This window comes from Gekko japonicus, unplaced genomic scaffold, assembly GCF_001447785.1.
Source record: "Gekko japonicus isolate JY-2015 unplaced genomic scaffold, Gekko_japonicus_V1.1 scaffold138, whole genome shotgun sequence".
Classification (NCBI taxonomy): domain Eukaryota; kingdom Metazoa; phylum Chordata; class Lepidosauria; order Squamata; family Gekkonidae; genus Gekko; species Gekko japonicus.
Genome location: NW_015163096.1, coordinates 1,524,900 through 1,546,257, shown reverse-complemented (window position 1 = coordinate 1,546,257; position 21,358 = coordinate 1,524,900). Strand labels below are relative to the sequence as shown.

The following is a 21,358-nucleotide window of genomic DNA, read 5'->3' as shown; positions in this document are numbered from 1 at the left end:
TAGGCTTACCAAGTGGCGGCGGGGGATCCACATGTCTTCACAGGATCCCTGCCGTGGGGACGGCGACACGCGTTGCACCCGCCATTGCCAGGATGTGACGCTATGCGTCGCTCTGGCAACGGGACTCCAAACAGCCCCGTTGCCAGAGCGACGTGTTGCGTCACATCCTGGTGACAGCGGTGCAACGCGTATCGCCGTCCCCGCGGCAGGGATCCTGTGAAGACATGCAGATCCCCCGCCACCACTTGGTAAGCCTACACCAAGCTGTGCACCATCATTTAACCTATTATGATTGTGCTTTGCTGCCCTGTCTGCTTTGTGTGTGTGTCTGTACGTGCATACAGGTTAAGGGTAAATCCATATCTTACAAGATTTATACTAGTACTTTCCACCTGGCGTTACTAAAACAGTATATTGAGAAAATTCAACAGGAAATGCGTCAGTGTCCCACCTTTGTGTTACAAAACCATGTTATAACTAGTTCTAATTGTTAAGTTATAACATAAAAGCTATGTGTGTATTTCTTGGTGTCTTTTTTCTAACTTTAGTCTTTTCCTACGATTTGTGCTTTCAATATTATGATCATCATTTATTTAACACCGCAGTAATGTTGCACTCAATTTTGTTGTGTTCCTATTTGCTGTTTTAAATGTGTTTTTCATCACATCAAACATGCATTAACCTACTTTAGCACACACAAAAAAGGAGAATTCTAAATGTGTCCCAAATATTTTATTTTGAATAGCTAGGTTACATTACATAAATTCATTTTACATACGATAGACATAGACATATTGCAGATGCCACGGTACTGATTTGTACTTACTAAGTGTCTGATTCCGTCTGTTGAGATATAAAGGCTGCAAACTAAGAACACTTTTTCTTTGAGTAGGCGCAGTTGAATCACTTGTGATGACCTATTTAGGATTGATCTCCAGAGTAACTTGAATACAGGTATTAACTAGGGATGGGCATGAACCATATTTTTGCAGTGTGGTTCATGATTTGAAGTGAATCACAAACCGATACACTGGTTCATGAACTGAACTGGTTCATATCAGTTTGTGAGCCATTTAAAGTTTAAATCCTTGCCTTCTGTTCCCCACGGCTTTTCATAGGGAGCAGAAAGCAGTGGTTTAAATGGCTCTGAGCCATTTAAATCAAACAGCTGATCTGTTTTTCATGAAGAGCAGAAAGCAGGGGTGAGCCCCTGCTTTTTGCTCTTTACGAACTGTCATGAACTACATCAAAATTCATAGAAGTTCTTGGTGGTTCTTCAGTTCGTGAACATGTTCGGTCAGTTCGGTCATCAGTCGATTCATGTCCATCTTTACTATTAATGCAGTTGAGAACATAAGATGAAAAGCAATAATGTTATGGTTTATTGCATATTCTTCCACATTGCATCATGCTACAACATTACTGCATCTGATGAAATAGGTCATTGGCTATGAAAGCTCACACAACTATACAGTTGTCTTTAAATTTCCAACAGACTGTGTTTTTATTGGAACAAATTTAATGTGCATACAATTTTGGAACATTATGCCTGTGTTGTTAGCAAATTATAAGGTGAACCATCACCTTATTGGAAATACTCTTTCAATTTGATCTTTGCTATCTAGTGATACTTTTTTTAACAGTTACCTTCCTCTGTCCAGTTTTAAAGTCTTCTCAGTCCTTATTCTCCTTCACTAATCTGTTGCCTTTCTGATTTCTATTACTGATATCTTAATGACTTTCTCAGACTAAAAAAATGGTGAGAACAGAAACTGTTGTTTCCACTGAAACCCTCTTATCTTCATCATGGGAACATGGTTATTTTTCATTTGTTGCAACCTGAGGTTGTGGACAAGATGCATGAAGAAACTAGGCCTGCCATCTCTTCTCTGAACCTATGTCCTTCATACATAGTATAATTGGGCAGAGGGGGATTATCTCAATGGTTATTGTGTATTATAAGTACCTTTTTTGTAGGAAGTCTGCTCCTGTTGACATTAAGCAACTCCTTACTGAATAAAACTTATTAAAACAAATCCAATTTCACACAATTTCATGTTTGATACATGGAAAAAATGGTGGCAAGGCAACCCCAAATATTCCTGGATGAGAATGGCTATCTGGACATGGTATGGAAATTGCCTTGAGCACGCCAATGTATGATCTAAGCCAGTCTCCTAAATGAGGGAATTTGTCTGATTTGTTTCTTCTGAACTTCTCAGTAGACTTTGATACCATGGGTTAGGGCATCCATTTGAATTTCTTGGCCAAATTATGCCTGGATGGTACCTTTCTTCATTGGGTTTGATTGGGTGGAAGGGTAGGTCATAGGAAGCGGCACTGTGGAATATTTGTGCAGTTGCTTGGCCTTTGAGCAGTGTGGAACTTGGACAGATGCCTTTTTCCAGTTTGGACTTGTTTGGCAGCCTTTCCTGCAGAAAGCTAATCTGATCGCTGTCTCTTTTGCCTTGGAAATAGCAGAAGTGGATTATTGCAATCTAGAGTTGTATGTGGAGCTGTCCTAGAACAGTCTCAGAGGCTTTGGCTGTTAAAAGATGAAGCAGCCAGGATGATAACTATGTCTTACTGCAGAAACCACATTTCCTGCATTTTCAGCAATTACATTATTCCGAAGTTTCTTTCCAGTTCAGAGTCATTCATATGTCAAGTCCTAAATGACCTTGGACTGGGGTATCGAAGGGGCTTCCTGTACCAATATGAGCTATTCCTATCTTGAGATGATCTGGCATTGGTCTTCTCCTCATGCTGGACTTAGACAAGGTGAGGTTGGTAGGCACATGGAAATAGGCTTTCACAGCTGCAACACTCTAAATTTAGAATTCCATACTTTAAAAAAAATACCAGGCTTTTTATTGCTGCCAGATCTTTCAGCTGTAACAGCAGGTGGGGGTGATTTATTATTATTACTACAATTTCTAGGTGTTCTGGTGGATTTTAGTCATTTGAAATTCTTTTGGTCCTTTGTTGATTTTTAATTTTTTAAGTTGCCTTGTGTATGCCACTGAAGAGTGGAAGAAAAATGTGCACACAGGATCACAGTATCAGAACATGACAAGCAGAGTCTCTGCAGTTGTGACCTTCAGGCTATGGAAGGTGTTTTCCCAAGAGATGGAGCTTGTACTATCCAGAAATATTAAAACCCTTTTTTAAATTAGAGATCTATGAATGACGGGCTGATAGAATGATAGGATGGTACCAGATATTGGAGGTGATTTTTTTCTGAATGGATACCATACAGCAGAGGCAACTGAAGAGAAATCACAGCAGACATTCCAAAGTTCTGCAAAAATGGCAGGAGGAGAAATTAAAAAGCTGCTCTGGTTAGACAGCTGTGAACTACAGACATATGTTATGGTGTCATGTATTTAGAAAGGAATCATATATTTGCCACAGAGGCAGGTCCGGTTCTTATTGCTGCTTTACTCATTACGTTCTGTGTTAACAATGATAATTCTCCAACAATTGTGTTCTGGGTTGTAGTGCTGAGCCAAAAAGACACCCCCCCCCAAAAAAAAATGTCACTTTATTTTTGGGGTGTGGAACTGGGGGAGGCATTTTGGAATTTTGGAAGGGACTGCAGACCATGACCATTACTTTCCCCCCATTCACTAGCTTTAGTGAGCACATTTCCTGCTGCTGTTGTGCCACTTTTACTGTTATTTTAACTATAAAATGTTAATATAAGAAACAAAGGCTTTGAAGTGCCTTTCTGGCAGCATCAGGTATACAGTGAGGCTTGGCTACATAAAGATGTCTGAATCTAGATTCAAGTGATAGTAGGAAGCAATACTTCCTGCCCTCTTTGGCACCTTGTTGGTAAAAGGGGGGGGGGAACCCCACCATGGCACACCAGCAGCACAACTGCCACTGCTACAAGAACCACAGAAACAGGTAGCAGCAAATGGTTTTGCGAGTTATCCATTTCCCGGGGGGACAAGGGCACATCATACTGGCCCTCCATCTAGCAAGAAGGTCATAGGAACTGGTTATCTCACCTACAATCTGTTTATTGAGCCATGAGGTACAACATTCATGGGCACAGTTACCTCCCTGCAAACATTATCACCTTGCCACCCTGAGCTTCTCTGACTGCCCTTTTCAGCTTTCTCCTGTGTTTATGTCCTTAGCTCCATGAGTGTTTCCTGCTCAGAGCAGCCCCTAGGCAACTACTTTGCCTGCTTTATGGCTGTCCCATCTCTGCCCCACCAGCTTGCACTTCCCACACTGCCTTTTCGCACTCCCTTCCCCAAACCTAGCCCCTGCCCGCATTAAAGTCTGTTCCTCCCCAAGCCATTGATGGCCCCTCTAATCAGGAGAATCCCAGGGGTGGTCATGTCATCACCACCATAGACCACTTGAGTGTCTCTGTATTGCTGCCTCATTGGGCCAAGTGCATTTTGGCTGTTCTACCTCTGAAACACTTGCCAGTCATGGTTGCCTCTCTCCCCATGGGAGGTCCCATCAAGGTCAGGTTAAGCACTTCTCCACAATCCACCTGGTATCTAGGCATGCCCCTTGCAGGTCAGGTAGGGCACTTGGCTAGAGTGGGAACTCACATCACCACTTTCATGTCTCCCAACTTCTCTGTTTTGAGCTGAAAAGTTGTACAAGGAATGTTAGGCTCCTCGGTAGCTCTTTGTTTTCTTATTTATGCTGACTTGTAGAGTCTTTTATTTAAAATAACCAGGTTTCCCTGTGCATAGAGATTTTGAGATTTTTATTTTACAATTATTATTTTACAAAAATAAAATATTTTATTCCAGGTTAAGGACCAGGATGAATTTTAGTCACAGTGTAGTTTTCCCATGATATCAGAAGAGTTATTTTTTCTCAGATCTGGCTGTTAGGTTCACCAAACAGTTACAGATTACATTTAGTTTCGGTGGATTTATTTTTCCACCTTTGGTTTTACTTGCACCACTCTTCAAACACATTACCACTTTAAGCGGAATGGGGTCTTATTAAAGCAAGCATTAATTCCCTGATAGTATGGGTTTGTATGGGGCAGGGAAGGATGTGGTCTTGTAAGAACAAGATAAATTAACTCAGAGGCTTGAACAATAAGAATAAGCAGCAGAATTGGTAACTTTGCCAAAGAAATTAAGCAGGAAGACAGTTATTTTTCCAACTATACAATGAACTCCAAGTAACTAAAAATTAACATGTTTGTATATTCCTAGTAACTGTTTGTCTCATGGAATAGCAAGAACTTTCTGTATATTTCTAACTCAGTAGCTAGAACAGTTCATCTAAATGACATACTGTAACTTAATTTAGTTCTCATTAAAGATTCACTTTTCTTATAAAAGCATATCACATCACTTTCTTAAATGGAGCCCAAAGGATTTCTTATGTTTACTCTGAAGTTCCTTGATGCTTGTCTTTTCTCTTTAAATGAGTAAGTCTCAAAGGTCTTTTTCAAGATGAGTTGACAGTGCATATCTTGTCTTGGTCCTCTTGACTATTGTCCATGAGTTCCAGGTCACATACTATTTACTCATTAATTCAAGCCTTTGAAAGCTGATGGCTTCTAGTTATTCACATTCTAATTTTTTTCAACACTGGATTGTAGTTACTGCAAATGGTTTTAAAAAGATGCTTGTTATTTAAAAGAAAATAAGATCCCCCCATTTAAATATGAGTAAATTGTCAAGAAGGTCATTAGAATGGAACAGGTGCATGTTTTCATTTTAGTCATCAGAATCAAACAGTCTTTTAAAGAATTTATTTAGTGTTGGCTGTTGCAAGAGTTTAACTGTGACACTTGGATCCAGGTGGGTAGCTGTGTTGGTCTGAAGCAACAGGAGAAAGTTACAGTCCAATGGCACCTTTAAGACCAACAAAGTGTTATTCAAGGTATGAATACCTTGATGAATACACAAAAGCTCATACCTTGAAAAAAAACTTTGTTGGTCTTAAAGGCGCCACTGGACTCTCTTTGTGCTACTTGGAGGCAGTGTTGCTGTAACATCTTAGGGAATTGCACTCTATGACGGACCCCTACTTCTTCTCTGTGAGGAAGATTTCACCACCAAAATACAGTTCCCCACTCTTACTGAGCAGCCTCTTAGTAGCATATTTGAATTATAGAATTATAACTTTCTACGTGTCCTACCCTGTGATAGAGAAGTTATTTGGCTTTTGCCCTGGCCAGAGATTTATTGTAACTCAGCAGGAGCCCTCTTATAAATCTCTTTGGAAATGGCACCTGACACAAAGTAAAGTTGAAACAGAAAGGTTGATTTTTATTGAACAGGCACAGTTGAGTTAGGAATAGGGCAGGGGAAGAGAAGTTGAGGTAAATTTGGTTGTTTATACAAATTATAATATTTTGAACAGGCAACAGAATATAGTCGAAGCTTATATACTTAGAGACTCAGTTCTTAACTGTGAGAGGTTTGTTTGTTTTGGAGATTTCTTTCAGCAACAATATGCTTTAATAAAGTTTCATAACACTATCTTAGTTGCCTTGTAGTTAGTGCTTTCTTCCTGTATTTAAATACTTCCCTTGTGGGATTATAACTTTCCCTTTTTACTCTTGAGGAGTCTAAGACCATTTCCCTTTTCACACAAACCAGGGTCCCTTCTGATTTGAACCCTCTGAATAACTGGGTAAGAAATATCCTTCTCTTTCTAGGATCAATAATCCTTTCCTGTTTGGCTAGACTGGCAGTTCTCAACTTACTATCCACTCTCTTCTGTCAAACCTAAACCCCAGTTCTGCAGACTGTGAATAAACATAATTCAGTAAGAGCTGACACTTAGACTTAAAGTTATGTTTTCTGAACTTTTCCTCAAATATGTTGGTACGCAGTAAGGGCAAGGAGTTGTGTCCCTTCACTTCTCAAGTGACGTGTCTGTTTCTCTCAGACTGACACACACACTCTTCCTGACTGGCTATTGCCAAGTCAAAGTCCAAACAATGACTGGCTCCCTCTGACAAGACTGACTCCTCAGCTGGCACTGACCAATCAAAGAGAAGGGGGCGCATGCAGGCAGCAGCCTGTCAAACTGTGCTTTACAGTGAGGCATTAACCCCTAATCCCCCAGCTCTCTGATTTTGATGCACTAAGAATCCTGGTTTTGGATGTCAGTTAATCGCACACTCCACTAAAGGTCCAGCACTCCACCTTCAATGCTCATGATCTTTTTTAGCTTTGATAATGTAGCATCCTTTGAATATTTACGCCTTCATCTTTGATATCTTGCCAAGACTTGATTTCCCCCTATTTATCATCATGGCATATGTTAACAAATCATTTTTAATGTTCATGTTCTTATCATGGTAAACTTCTATTGGGGGCATTAGAGAGTTTGAGAGACTCAGTAAATTCCTATGTGTAAACCATATTTGCAAAAGTCCAATTATGTGACTTCTTTCTTCTGTTATGATCTTTTTAGCCGATTTCTTAATCCATAAGTCATTGTGTAAGCCATCATCAAGGTCTGCTGATTCTAATTTTACTATTATTTTTCTTGGGGTTTTAATCCAGTCCACAATCCAGATAAGATCTGTCACTGGGTAATATAATTTTATATTGGGTCTGCTAATCCTCCTGTCTTTCTGTCATCTTGTAATATTTTGATGCTTATTCTTGTTTTTTTGCCATTTCATATAAATTGGTTTATCTGTCTTTGGCACTCTTTCAGTATTCTTTCTTCTATGTATATGGGTAACATTTTGAATAGAAAGTTTAGTTTTGGCAGCACATTCATTTTGATTGCAGAGATTCTTCCTAACCGCAAAAATTTGTATTTTTCCATCTTGATAAATCTGCTTGTATCAATTTCCAAGTTTTCTGGTAGTTATTTTTTAAAAGATTACAGTTTTGCCCAGTCACGTTCATTCCCAAGTATTTAATAGGATTAGTGGCTGCTGAGCATTCTGTGCTCTTTATAATTTCTTCTTGTGTTAAAATTTTGTTACCATTTTTTTCTTTTTTCTGTTAATTTTATAGCTTGATAAGGATCCAAATTCCTTGATATGTTCGATTACATGTTGCAATGATTTATGGGGATTTAAGAGTGTTAGAACCACATTGTCTGTATAGCTTAATTTGAACTCTACATCATCCACTTTCATTCCCTTAATTCTGTCATTTTAGCTGATCTTTATAGCAAAAATCTCTATTAAAACAAAGGCGATAAAGGACATCCCTGACCTATTTCTTTTTCAATTGAAATTGCTTCTGTTAGTTTTTCGTTAATTAAAAACTTTGCTTGTTGGTTCAAGTATATTCCATGCATCCAGTTCCGGAATGCGGGACTGCAGTCCATATTTTGTAGAACATTCAGTAAGAAAGGCAATGTTAAATTTTCAAACGCTTTCTCTACATCTAGAAATAGAAAAATTACTTTCTTTCTCTTCTTATTCACAATTTGATTGCATCTATTATGAATCGTATATTATCTTTCACGTATCTCTTTGGTACAAAACAAATTTAATTGGAGTGTATTAAATTTAGTATGCATTTTCTTAATCTTTCTGCCCTTATTGTGGCAAACATTTTGTAGTCTACATTCAGCAGAGAAATGTGTATAAGATTGTGGAGATCCTCTAACTTTTAAAGGTTTCCCCCCCAAAAAAGAAAGATTTGTTGGGAGACAAGAGATAGTTAAACCACTGACTGAAACTATTTTTGTTTGTTTCCTACAGGATCTTTTATGCTGGTGAATACCTCTGGAAGGTTTGGACAAAGAGCTCATCTTCTCCTACCAAAACTTAAAGAAAATGACACTCATTGCATCGATTTCAATTTTTACGTTTCCAGCAAGACTGGGTCCAGTCCTGGTGTATTAAATGTTTATGTGAAAGTTAATAATGGTCCCCTTGGCAGCCCAGTATGGAATACATCTGGAGCTCCTACAGGAACCTGGATCAAGGTGGAACTGGCAATTAGCACCTTCTGGCCAAACTTCTATCAGGTATCACTTGTTTATTTTCTTAGTCTTTACTAATTGGAAACAGGCTAAAACTAATATTTTGTCTTTAGCAGTACCTGCATTGAATGCTACAGTCTGTCTGTGAAGGGGAAGATCTGCTTTCCCAGGAAGCAGAATTTTGACAATCCAAAAAGTCAGAAAGAAGGGAAAGTACCCACATATATTATTGCAAAGTGTGGTTTATAGGAAAATGCCACCTAGACCGAGACACCTCTCAATGGTGCACACCTTACTTGAAGGCATTACACAGGTAAAGAGGGCATCTGGATCAGTATTACGCTTGCATGTGGTTGCTTCCTGCCTAGTGTGGACACTGTCATAGACCAGAGTATGGACTCCTTCTCATGGGGCCAAGAATCCAAAGACTCAGAGGAGGACAGGTAACAGTGCTGCAGAAGGAGGCAGTTAAAACACCTCCAGGAGCTTCCTTTGATGATGTGCAAGTAGAGCCCCTAGACTCTGAGTCAGCCTGCTCACTCTGGGATACAGCCCTTCCTTCTGGTTCAGACTTGGACCTGCATCCTAGAGCCTGCTACTGAACCAGCTGTTTCTTATCTATTGACCCCTCAGGCCTCTCAAAAGTCCTGAACTACATCAGTCTGATTGTAGTACACACTGCTGTAGTTAGGCATGGCATCTTTAACTACTAGCAACCTGAGGATGAGGGGGCTGTATCTCCACCTCCCTGAAAGTGTATTTAAGGCCTCATTTCACCTTCAGCCTTTGCTATGCTTAGTGTTGGCTCCAGCTGCAGTAACTTGACTCCTGAACAGCCTGCTCATCCTGGATCTATGCTTGATTTCCTGGGACACTCAGTTACAAGATACCTGATTATGCAGATGATACAGGTCCTGTTAGTACAAGGCGTGGAATCCTTGATCACTGTAAGCCTCTGCTCAGTGAAAATGGTCTTTTCACCCCTGAAAGGTACTATTGGTCATTACAGAATTAATTTCACGATGCTTTATTGAGTCTTTCTTTTATTACTATTATATTGATTAGGTTCTTGCCAGGTTAGTGTATTACTCAGTTGCATAAACTAGACATTCACAGGACATTGTTCAGTATAGAAAATGTGTTGCATTATTGTGAGATCCAAAGAAGTGTTTTTATATTAAAAAATACTTAGAAAAAAGATTTTTTCCTGTTGTGAAAATATAGGCAAATAACTCCCACTATTGCTCACTGAATAGAAGTCAGCCTGTTAAGTGCATAATAAGTCATACTTCTGCAGACATTTTGTTATTTTATGTTTCTAAATTTACATTTTCTACAGAAATGCTTCTCAATAAGCATGCCCTTTTGAGCAAAGCTATTCTGTGCTTTCAGGAGAATTCTTGCAGCAAATAATTGTTTCTGCGTCTAGGCCATGCCCTGTAAGAAACAATGTCATGTTAAACTACATGAGTAAAAACTATTTGTAAATTAATTTCTGTTCATTTAAATCTGTTTTCAAGTTGTCTAGATAGTTAGATGTTTACTCAGAATCCTACTGTAGTCAAGTCAATGAGGGTAACTCTTGGGATAGTGTTCTTTGGAAAACCAATCCTTGTTTTTACTTGAAGCCTGCCTGTCAGTTAGAGCTGTATCACTAAACCATAGGGTTGCCAGGTCTGGGTTGGAAAATACCTGGAGACTTTGGGGGTGGAGCGGGAGAGTGCGAGGTTTGGGGAGGGCTCAGCATGGTACAATGCCATAGAGTCCACCCTTCAATGCAGCCATTTTCTCCAGGGGAGCTGATCTCTGTCAGTGGGAGATCGGTTGTAAAAGCAGGAGATCCCCTGGCCCCACCTGGAGGCTGGCAACCCTACTAAACTAGGCTTTTCATAAGTGACTAACATGGATGTGACTGGAGGAGGAAGCCCTACATCTTTAGAGTAGATATTTGCCAGCTCATGCTGCTCTCAGTGCAAAATAGTTGTTCTCATTTCAGAGGATTATTTGATGATATGAAAGCACATTCATTTTTAAAAATAAACTTCCATTCTTTCACGGGTTTTGCAGAACTTCTGCTGAGTTTGGTCTGTTCAATATTTTGCATTCCTACCTACATATACACGCATGCAGGCAAGCTTGGAATACCTCTGAAATAAACTACAACCATTCCCTTCTTTAATCATTCCTCTCTCGTTTACATGATGCAAGAATGGCCTAGTGGGAAGTAAATGCATAAAGAAACCCGTCTTCTATAATCTGAAAATCCAGGCTATAAAAAGGAGGCTGGTGTGTGCTCATTCTTGTTTGTTTTCGATGGTAGTTTTATACTCTTTGTGGGCTAATGATGGGCAACATGAAATTATTTTGTAGTTGAATGTCACAACTGAATGGCAGTTACGGAATGTGACGATTTTAGAAAGCATTTCATGGATGAAATTGCTCACGTCTGTGCAAACCTGGACTCTATATATGACAATTCAGTCTCAGGAGACTTTTAGAGTACAGATTGATCAAGTTTTGTTAGACATCGTTCAGTTATTACAGCCCAAAATGTCACCATGCTGCTTAGAGATTTACTGCCTACTATATCCTTGTTTGACCCTTGCTGTTCTTGACTAGGGGTGTGCAAGGGAAAAAAACAGTATTTTTTGGATTCAGTGATTTTGGGCCCTTTAAATTCAGTATTGCCTTGAAAACCTGAATTCCAATATCAGTATTGAATTGGAATTCAGGTAAAATTCAGGAATCCCAATTTTTTCCTGTTTCTTTATACCCTATGAGGCTATTATAGTCAATGGCAAATCTCCTAGACTATATTCAGTGGGCTGGGAGGAGGGGGTTTGAGATAGAGGCACCAAATTTGCAGTGTAGCTGCTAGAACCTCTCCCCAAAAGAACCCCCAAGTTTCAAATAGATTGGACCAGGGGATCCAATTATATGGGCACCCAAAAAAGGTGCCCCCATCCCCCATTGTTTGACTAAGGTCAAATCTGTAGGGTTTTAGCACTACCAGAGTGGCACTGGTTCTTCTGGGTACATTGCACTGGTTCTGCCGCTGGCCTTGCAAACATGCCCCCTGCCCACACCTCACTTTCTATTGCAGAGACTCTGTGAGAGAATCTGCTTGGCTTGTTGTATGCCTGCCTTCCTTTCCCCCCCACCACTCGAAACAATGGAGATTCTTAGATTTGACCTTAGTCCTGTTGGGTTATGGCACTGGTTCTGCCGGGCACATTGCACTGGTTGTGCTGCTGGCCTTGCAAACATGACACCTCTCCACACTCACTTTCTACTGCAGAGATTCTCTGGGAGAATCTGCTGGGTTTGTTGTATGCCTGCCTTGCTTTTTCCCACCACTGGAAACAATGGAGGATGGGAGAGGAAATGGCTACTGCAAGGACAGGTTCAGGGAAAATAGCTACCATACAAGCTGGGAAATTGAATTTTCCCACTCGCACAGCAACCATTCAGGTTTTACTGTGATCTTTCCCAAAACTTTGGAGCAAAGCAGGTTAGAGGAAGAAGGAAAGAAAACAAGAAAAGAAAGAAGAAAAGCTGCAGAACCCCAGAGGGGCATGAATGCACCACAATGCTGTGAGGAAGTAAGGGGGAAAATGTTTTTCCGAAGCATTGAACTTGAATTTGGAAATAGGCAGTGTTTCCTTGAAAGAGGAAGTGGTATCTTAAGAAGATGATGCGTCGTCTACTGTTGAAAACACCATGTTTAGACTGAGGATTTAGATTGTTTTAGCTGTTTGCTATTATCCCCTTTTTAGATAAGGCAATCCAGCTTGTGGTGGCCAGCCAACTTGAAGCAATTTTTGGATGATTATCTAGACCTGTTTCTGTTGGGTTACAGACCTGGTTTTGGAAGAGAAACCACCTTGGTTGCCTTGATAGATTACTTTTACTAGGAATAGGACAGAGAGGAGTGTAATGCTGTTAGTTCTGCTGGAACTTTCAGCAGCTTTAAGGCTTTCTTGTCCACTTGACTGGGATGGGGAATGGGGGCACTGTATTCTGGTGGTTCTATTCCTACCTGGTGGCTCTATTCTTACCTGGCTTTGTGCTTCTAGAGTGTGAGACTGGAAGAGTTTCATTAATCTGTATGACAGTTATACCAAGGTTCTTCCATGTTCTTTAGTAGATATGTCAGACTGCTGGGGGAGGTATTCTAGAGTTATCAAATACAGTGTCACTAATATGCAAATAACAGAGAGATTTGTCTCTCCTTTACATCTGACTCTGGCAGAGCAATAGAACTATTACCAGGATGCAATAAAGGGCAGGTGAGGTCCAATAAATTGAACCTTATTTAAGTAAGACTGAAATATTGTTGGTGGATGTTACTGCTGATCATGTAATTAGGAGATAACCTAGTCTGGATGGGATTTTATTTGTCTTGAAGGGGCAGTTTCACTCTTTGGGATACTATTAAATCTTGAAAAATGGATGTTCAGATTTCTAATGTGGTATATTTAGCCAGCTTCAGCTGATTTAGCAGCTGGTTACCAGTTGTGACCCTTGCTTGAAAAGTGATCTGTTCACAGTGATCCAAGGTCTTCATTTTCTGGTCTGGTTACTGTAGTGCATTTTATGTAGCTCTTAAGGACTGCCTGAAAATTTCAGTTAGTTTAGAATGCAGCATTATGTTTGCTTGCTGGAGTGGGCAACAAATATTATAGCATTCCATAGTTGAAAGATCTTCACTAGCCAGCTGTTTGCTTCTGTTCAGTTCAGTACCTTTATTGGTATAAATTGTAAACATAACAAACAAAAGAAAACAAGTATGATTTTAGGATTACAAAGGGAGAAGTTCCCCATCAGCGGTTTTTATTTTATGCTCCTAAATCCTCGTAGCAATTAGGAGATACCTTGCTACTAAACAAGTAATACAAGGGTGCTGGTCTGGCAGAAGGTATAAAACAAGCCTCTCATTGGGATATCCATGAAAGTTGTGCAGAAGAGAGCAGTTTAACATCGAAGTCACAATAGAGCAAAACATGATATACAGATTCTTGACCCAACGTGGACAAAGTATTTCCCGATAGGGAACATCTGCAAATTTTCCAAACAGAACCACTGTGGGGAGAGCATTAAATCTTGCAAGCATAAAAACATAATTGAGGAGATGTTAAGTATGAAAAATAGGATGCTCATGATCAGATGTGATACCAAACTCAAGCAGGGAGCATGTCTTGTTTGCTAAAGACCAGGGAATTTGTTTTTCAGTATCCAAAAGTCTGTGTTTCAATGACCTAAAAGCTTGAGATTCTTCTAACATAAAGTGATTATCAAGAGGGATACCAATGGACTGTATTTTCCTCAGAATTGAACATGTACCTTGACACATGTTATGTCTATTTTATGTACTTATTTTATTCCCCTTTTGTATCCTCTTGGTCAATACTTCGGTCATATAGACCTGTAATAAATTGAAATTGAAATTGAATTGAAAATTGAACATGACCATTTAGTTAGGGAGGAATATGCAGCATGTACAGCACATAGCTAGGGGATGCTGCCCTATAATGAAGTCATAGCCAAAATTTCAGGGTTAGGCGCCAAGCTCTGGTCTCTAAAAAGCTCTGCCCAGTTGCTAAACACATGGCCACATAACAGTTTGGAATTGGGACCCCCAAAATATGGCACAGAAATGTCACCTGAATTTGCTCAACACATTGGTTGAAAGTGCAAATCCAAATGGGAATCCCAAAAGTAATTGGGATACTGATTTAGCATTGAAAGCATGGATGGCTTCAGGTACATACTGGCCACTCTTCACTTAAAAGAAATGTGCAACAGCAGACATACCGCACATGGCCAAATTAACTGCTTACTTCTGCTGTGCTGTCCAACTATTATTATACTGAAATTTTACTCCCAGATATTTAAAATGTTTTACTTGTTCTTTGTCGTTACCTTTAACGCACCAGTTAAAACATCTCCAAGACCACAAAAACACCATGATGTTTGATTTCCCAAAATTAACAGATAATACATTGGCCTCACAATAGGGTACAAATGCAAGAAGAAGGTGCTTAAGACTCTGCTGGGAGTGAGATAGCTCTACTGCATCTTCTGTTTATAGTAACAAGTAGACAGTGTGAGGGCCAAGTTTAGGAAAGTGTCCATCCACTGCTTGCAGAGTAGGAGCCAGGTCATTAATAAATAAGTTGAATAAATAAGGAGCCAACATGCATCCTAGTTTGACTCCTCAATTAGAAGGAATTTTATTTGTTAAATTACGCAGTGGACTATATTAAACTTGACAGGTAGTGGAAGAATGTAATTTGTGGATTAGGAATAGTAAACGTCTAGCCATTCTTATAATATTCAGTTTATTTCACAGAAGATTCCCCGATATAGAATTGAAGGCACCCTTTAGATCAAGGAAAGCAGAGGGAAAAAATTTCCCATCCACACCATTGTATTTCTCTACCAAGTGAGCAAGGGGTAACACAATGATTCAAGGTACATTTACCAGGGTAGAAGCCAAACTGTTCTAGACCCAAAAGATTTTGATCAGACATCCAGACAGTAAGCTTATCCAGCAAATGCCTTGCATAGAGTTTGCCCATGATTGAAAGTGGGCTAATTGGGCAATAGTTTCAGATCACCTTTAAAAAAATTGGTACAATGATAGCATTAATCCACGTATCAGGCATGATCCCAGTTTTATTTATTAGAGTGAAGAGAGTCATTATACCCTGCTGAGGTCACCACAGCAAATTGACACTGTTTGCCCAAAGCCAGAGCACTGCCCCAGAGCCTCTTTCTAGATCCCGTTGTATTGCTTTCACAACGGGCTTTACTGCTAGGGGAGGGGCCCACCATTATAGGTGATTTTTGAATAATTCAGGAGGTAGCCCATCAGGGCCCAGAGCCTTTTCAATTTTGAATTGATTAATTAAACATTTAATGTCATTAGGGCTAACTGAATGTCATTCAGGTGAATCAGGAGGGGTTGTCTTTTGTTGACCAAGGGAAGTAATTGAAGAATCATAGAATATATTTGAAAAATAATTTATCCAAACCTGAACTGATACAGGGCAGTGGGGAGATTGGCTTCTATCAAAGAAGGCACCTGCATCTACAGACCGGAATGGTTTTCTATTTTTGGCTATGGAAGCATTGATTAATAAATCCCAATTCTTGCTACATAGCAATCTCTTCTTATGAGCAGTTGTATTTTGAAGTTGTTTTTTCAGTTTAAAGTAGTTGCTTTGCTATTGCGATAAGTACAGTATGTACCACGTAATTGAGATTTCAGTCTTTGACATTCACCGTCAAACCATATAGCAGTAATTTCTAGATAAATTATGGCAAGCTACAGATTGCTGTTAAAGTGAACAATTGATGTTAGTAGCAAGAATGCCATAGGACCAAAGAGCCTCAGGGAGATTTTCAGCGTTTGTTAATTGCTGATTTAGCTCACTTAACCTTTTAGTATTGATCAGCTGGTTGAAACTCTCATCCACTCTTTGAGGCCATCTAATTCTTCAGAGAACTACTATGTTCTCGCATAAAGTAGTGGGAGGAGATTATGAGAGAGGGATTCGTAAAGCATAGTGATTAGAGGAAAGTGATCACTATCAACACACTGTCCTACATAGAAGTCCAGAATATGTCTTTTCAAGTTAATGGAAACAATGACATAATCAGTAGCACTACTACCCTGAGTATAACCAGATGTATATTAGCCAGGAAAATCTTGAGGTAGGGACCCCTTTAAAATTAGTCTATTAGATGGAATGCAGAAATTATCCAAAAAGACCCCCACAGCATTAACTTGAGGGTCTTTGGAGTGTCTTATAGAAAGGAAGAAATTAGGAAGAGAATCATTTGGGTCATAGCCCATGGCTATGGTTATCCATCCCAATCCTAGCATTACAATTCCCTGCAATCAAAAGTTCAGCTGAAGGATATTTCAGTTCAAGGCCCTCAAGGTTCCAGAACCTCTTTGACAGAATTCTTTTAAAAATGTTTACAAGTTCATGAGTTTTCAGTATACAGATTAAAAACTTCCTTTCCCTAAACTTCCTTTCCCTCTTGGGAGTTCTAGTACCTCTTTAAAAAAAATAACCCTGATTTTATGTGATTTAGCACCAGATCAAGACATTTCTATTTCAGCTTGCTTTTATTTAATTGATCAGTATTTGTAGTTTATGCTGACTGTTTTTTTATTGCTGGCTGTGAAATTTGTGGTTTTTAAGCATTTGCTGGGTTGTAGTATTTTTTGATTATGTAAGGTGTTTTATTGTGTGAATGATCTTTGTCAGTTTGATGAAAAGGGCAATATAGAAAAATTCTTAAATGTCTAATCTATTATAAATTTTTCTGTAAATTTACATTTTCTGTAAATGATAAGATTAAAGAGGTAGCTTCACCCCACTTTCAAATTTAAACACATTGCTTCATGCTCTCAAGCTATGATATACATACTTCATTTTATATTGGCAACTCTGGTTTAAACTGTATGGCATTGTATACTTCTATGTACAATGAAATACACATGTGTTATGTACATGTTACTGCGAGGTATCAAATATATTTTAAATGCAAATGGAATCTAAGTCACTAAATATTTCTTAGATATATGTACATAGTAGTAACAAGACACCAGGGCCAACTTATCCATTAGGCACAGTAAGCACAGTGCCTAGGGCCCACGATACTTCTAGGAGCCCATGAAAATGTTTTAATTTCTTTTAAAATCAGAAGAAAAATGAACTTTTAGGGTCAAAGAAAATGTTTTGATTTTTTTCTCACATCAGAAAAAAATGAAATGTTTAGGGCCCACGAAAATGTATTAAATTTTGCCTAAAACAGAAAAAAATAAAATGTTGGAAGTATTTAAAGTTCTATCATCAAAATTTTAATATTGATATTATTATGGTGGGAGGAGCCCATGCAGGCAGAAGAGCCTAGGGCCCATGAAAGTCATAATGTGGCCCTGTGAGACACTTGACTCAAACCATGTCAATAAGATTCCATCATCTCCCAAAAATACTTACCAAGGTTCTGAGAACAGAAATGGTGCAAAACATTGGCGGCAACCCATAAGCAATTTACTATGGAGCAGTAGAAGCCCTCGTGGAATAAATGGTTTTAGCACTGTGGGCCTTGAAAAATAACTTAGTACAAACAACTTCATTACTGTGTGAGCCCAATTTCCAATCTTGTTCACCTTAAATCACTTTCATGTGGGTGTTCAAGTTGACATTAAACTCATACATTCTTCTTTATGAGCCTGAAGTACAAATCTGAAAGCAGAATGCATGCAAAAATGTAGTGTAGGAGTGCTATGCAGAGGGAGATGCAGGAAAAATGATCCAGGATGGCAGTGAACTGTTTGATGGGATTATTTTCTTGCTCTTTTTGCATAATTGCATTAAGTAACCATACCATTATTGCTGAATTCCTTGCCCTTTCCCCCAAAAATAAGTTTTGTGAATTAGAGGTACAATTCACCTTTGGACTACAGAAACTGTAATTGCTTAGCGAAAAGAAAGACAGGAATTTACTAAGTGAGGTCATGTATTAAAAGCAAATATGTTTATTCTCTTTGTTCTGTGAAGCTGACAAGTTATCTCTGCCAGACCATTTTCAACAGTAAGCATTGAGGGTGGCAAGCAAACCCCCCTTCTTTGTTCTTTATAGAGAAGGAGAAGTGGCTGGAATGAAAAGCTAATTTTGCTCTTCACTGAAGCAGGGAGGATCAGGGACAGTGCAATGTTAAACTGCTTCCCTATTTCCTGTTTGGCAGGCATCCGAGGGGTAGTCTAATGTAAAACATCTCTGAGGCAGACATCCAGAGTGGCTTTTCATGAGCAAATGAAATCTGGGGTTTTAACCAGTTGTTTTCTGACTGATAAAGCAGCAAAATAATTTCCAAGGAATTAAGACTACCATGTTCCCTGCAACTTGCTGTGCAGGAAAGTTATTTCATTCTGAGTGATGCGCTTCATGCGTTTTTTCCAAAGATGTTATGTCAGCTGTTATGAAATGCAACACTGATAGCGTAGACTGAAAATGGGAACATTTTAAAGACCTGGCAACTAACAATGTGGAAACTTTACAAAAACTTGGATGTTATTTTAACATAAGTCACAGTTAATAACAAGCATTTGTAGGAAGCTTCTTTCTTTTTATTATCTTAAAGACTGGTATTCAGAAACAAAAGTTCCTAATGAAAATGAAACAGAGTTGCTCTTTTCAAAATGAAAGAAGTGCACCATCAGTTAATTTACTCTTTGTCAGAACCTCTGAAGTCTGCACATGGATTTGAGAGATCTGCATTCAAATTCCAGTTTGACAAGGGCTGGATGTAGAGTGTAGTTTTTAGGAGTGTTTTATGCCAAATATGGTGGACTGCTCATTATCTTACCATAATTATTTTGCTGAATACTTACAGATGGCTCTCTTGCATTCTATCCAAGTTGGATTCTCCTATTGACAACATTGTTGAAACTGTTGGACAATAGATTCAGAATAGACAAAAAGAAATACTGTTTTATTCAATAAGTGATTAAATAGAATTCATTGCCAGTGAATGTGGGGATAACCATTAGTAGAGATGGTTTAAAAAAGGGATTAGAGAGATTCATGGATAAGAGGACAGATCCTCCTGTGGATTAGAAAATGATTAAATGACAGGAAGCATATAGTAGAGATAAATGGACATGTCTCACAGTGGAGGGAAGTAGGCAGTGGAGTTCTTCAGGGATCAATATTGAGAACAATGCTATTTGATTTGTTCATAAATGATAAAGAATTTGGATTGATCCATAAAGTGGCCAGAATTGCAGACTATATATCTAATCTAAGTGTGGTCCCCCATCTGTGGATGTCTTAATCTTCAGATTGTAGCCACATTGACACTAAACACATTTTCCTGCATTTTATCAGAAGAAATGGCAAAAATTATTAAATTTGCTAAACAGGATTACTTTGAAAATGCCAATAAACCAGAAGATGGTTGTCTTATAAATTAAGAAAAGAGAAAGAGAAAAGGATGATCCACTCATTGTATGATAAAGAGAGAAAAGAACCATTTTCTAAGAATGGATTAAGGGAAATAATCCAAGATTGTTACACGCAATTATATAAAAGAGTGGAAATCTCCAAAGAAATTCAGAAACATTACTTAGGTGAACAGGACTTACCCATAATATTGGAAGAAAACCGAAAAATGTTGAATGATTCCATAACAATTATGGAAATTACAGAGGCTATCAAGAAACAAAATATAAATGAAGCACCTGGACCAGACGGACTACCAGCTGAATACTACAAAATACTTGAAGATGTATTATTGCTACCATATAAAAATGTAATTTCTTCTTTAATAGAAAATACAGAAGTACCAGAATCTTGGACTGAAGCCACTATATAATTGATTCATAAACAGAACACAGATCCTAAGGGAATAAAAAAACTATAGACCTATTTCCTTGCTGAATTGTGATTACAAAATATTTGCAACTATCTTGGCTGCAAGGTTGAAAAAAGTTCTAATAGACTTTATACACAAGGACTAGGTAGGTTTCTTACCTAAAAGACAGCTAAAGAATAATGTGAGAATGGGGAAGTGGAGGAGGAAAAAATATTTCTAAAATGTATAAGGCTGCAAGGTTGAAAAAAGTTCTAATAGACTTTGTACATCAAAACCAGGCAGGTTTCTTACCCAAAAGACAGCTAAAGAATAATGTGAGAACAATTTTAAACATATTAGAATATTATGAAGCTCATCCAGAGAAGCAGATGGCTTTGATATTTTTGGACGCTGAAAAGGCATTTGGCAATGTCAACTGGCAACTTATTATTCAACAGATGAAAATAATAAAGTTTAGGACTAAATTTATAAGGGCTATTGAAGCTATATATACAAAATAGAAAGTGTATTAGGGAAGACTCCTGTATTAAACGGACATCAATAAGAGGAAATAAATATAAATTACAATATTTTTGTTGGTGATTTGGTATTTATCTTAGAAGACCCAATGGATTCGGTACAACAACTGATTAATAAAATTAATGAATATGGGGAAATGGTGGGAATGAAAATAAATTACCAGAAGACGAAAATGATTATGAAAAAAATGACATTGAAACAGAGACTTGAAATAGCAGAGTTAACTGGATTTCAACTGGAAAAGAAAGTCAAATATTTGGGTATTAATATTACAGCAAAATGTAGTTCCTTGATGAAAAATAATTATAATAAAGTGTTACAAGATATTAATAAAGATTTTAAAAAATGGAAAAAGCTGCAAGTATCACTAATGGGCAGAATAGCAATTTTGAAAATGAACATTTTACCACATTTGATGTTTTCCAGTGCTGTATATTGTCCAATTTGTTTAAATTGTAATGGCTGATCACAGTTGAAAATTCAGGTTGAAACAGTTAAAGAATGTATGATCAGATGGATGCAAAATGTCGGTTATAACAG

General features: G+C 38.4%; 1 protein-coding gene across 1 annotated transcript in view; it reads left to right on the top strand.

The window, feature by feature from the left end:
• The window catches only part of PTPRM (protein tyrosine phosphatase, receptor type M), a 509,160-nt gene that overhangs the window by 44,496 nt on the left and 443,306 nt on the right, over positions 1-21,358 (top strand). Inside the window, exon 3 of the mRNA XM_015406598.1 lies at positions 8,678-8,946. Within this exon, the coding sequence (XP_015262084.1) occupies positions 8,678-8,946 (269 nt within the window). The remainder of the gene's footprint in view (positions 1-8,677; positions 8,947-21,358) is intronic.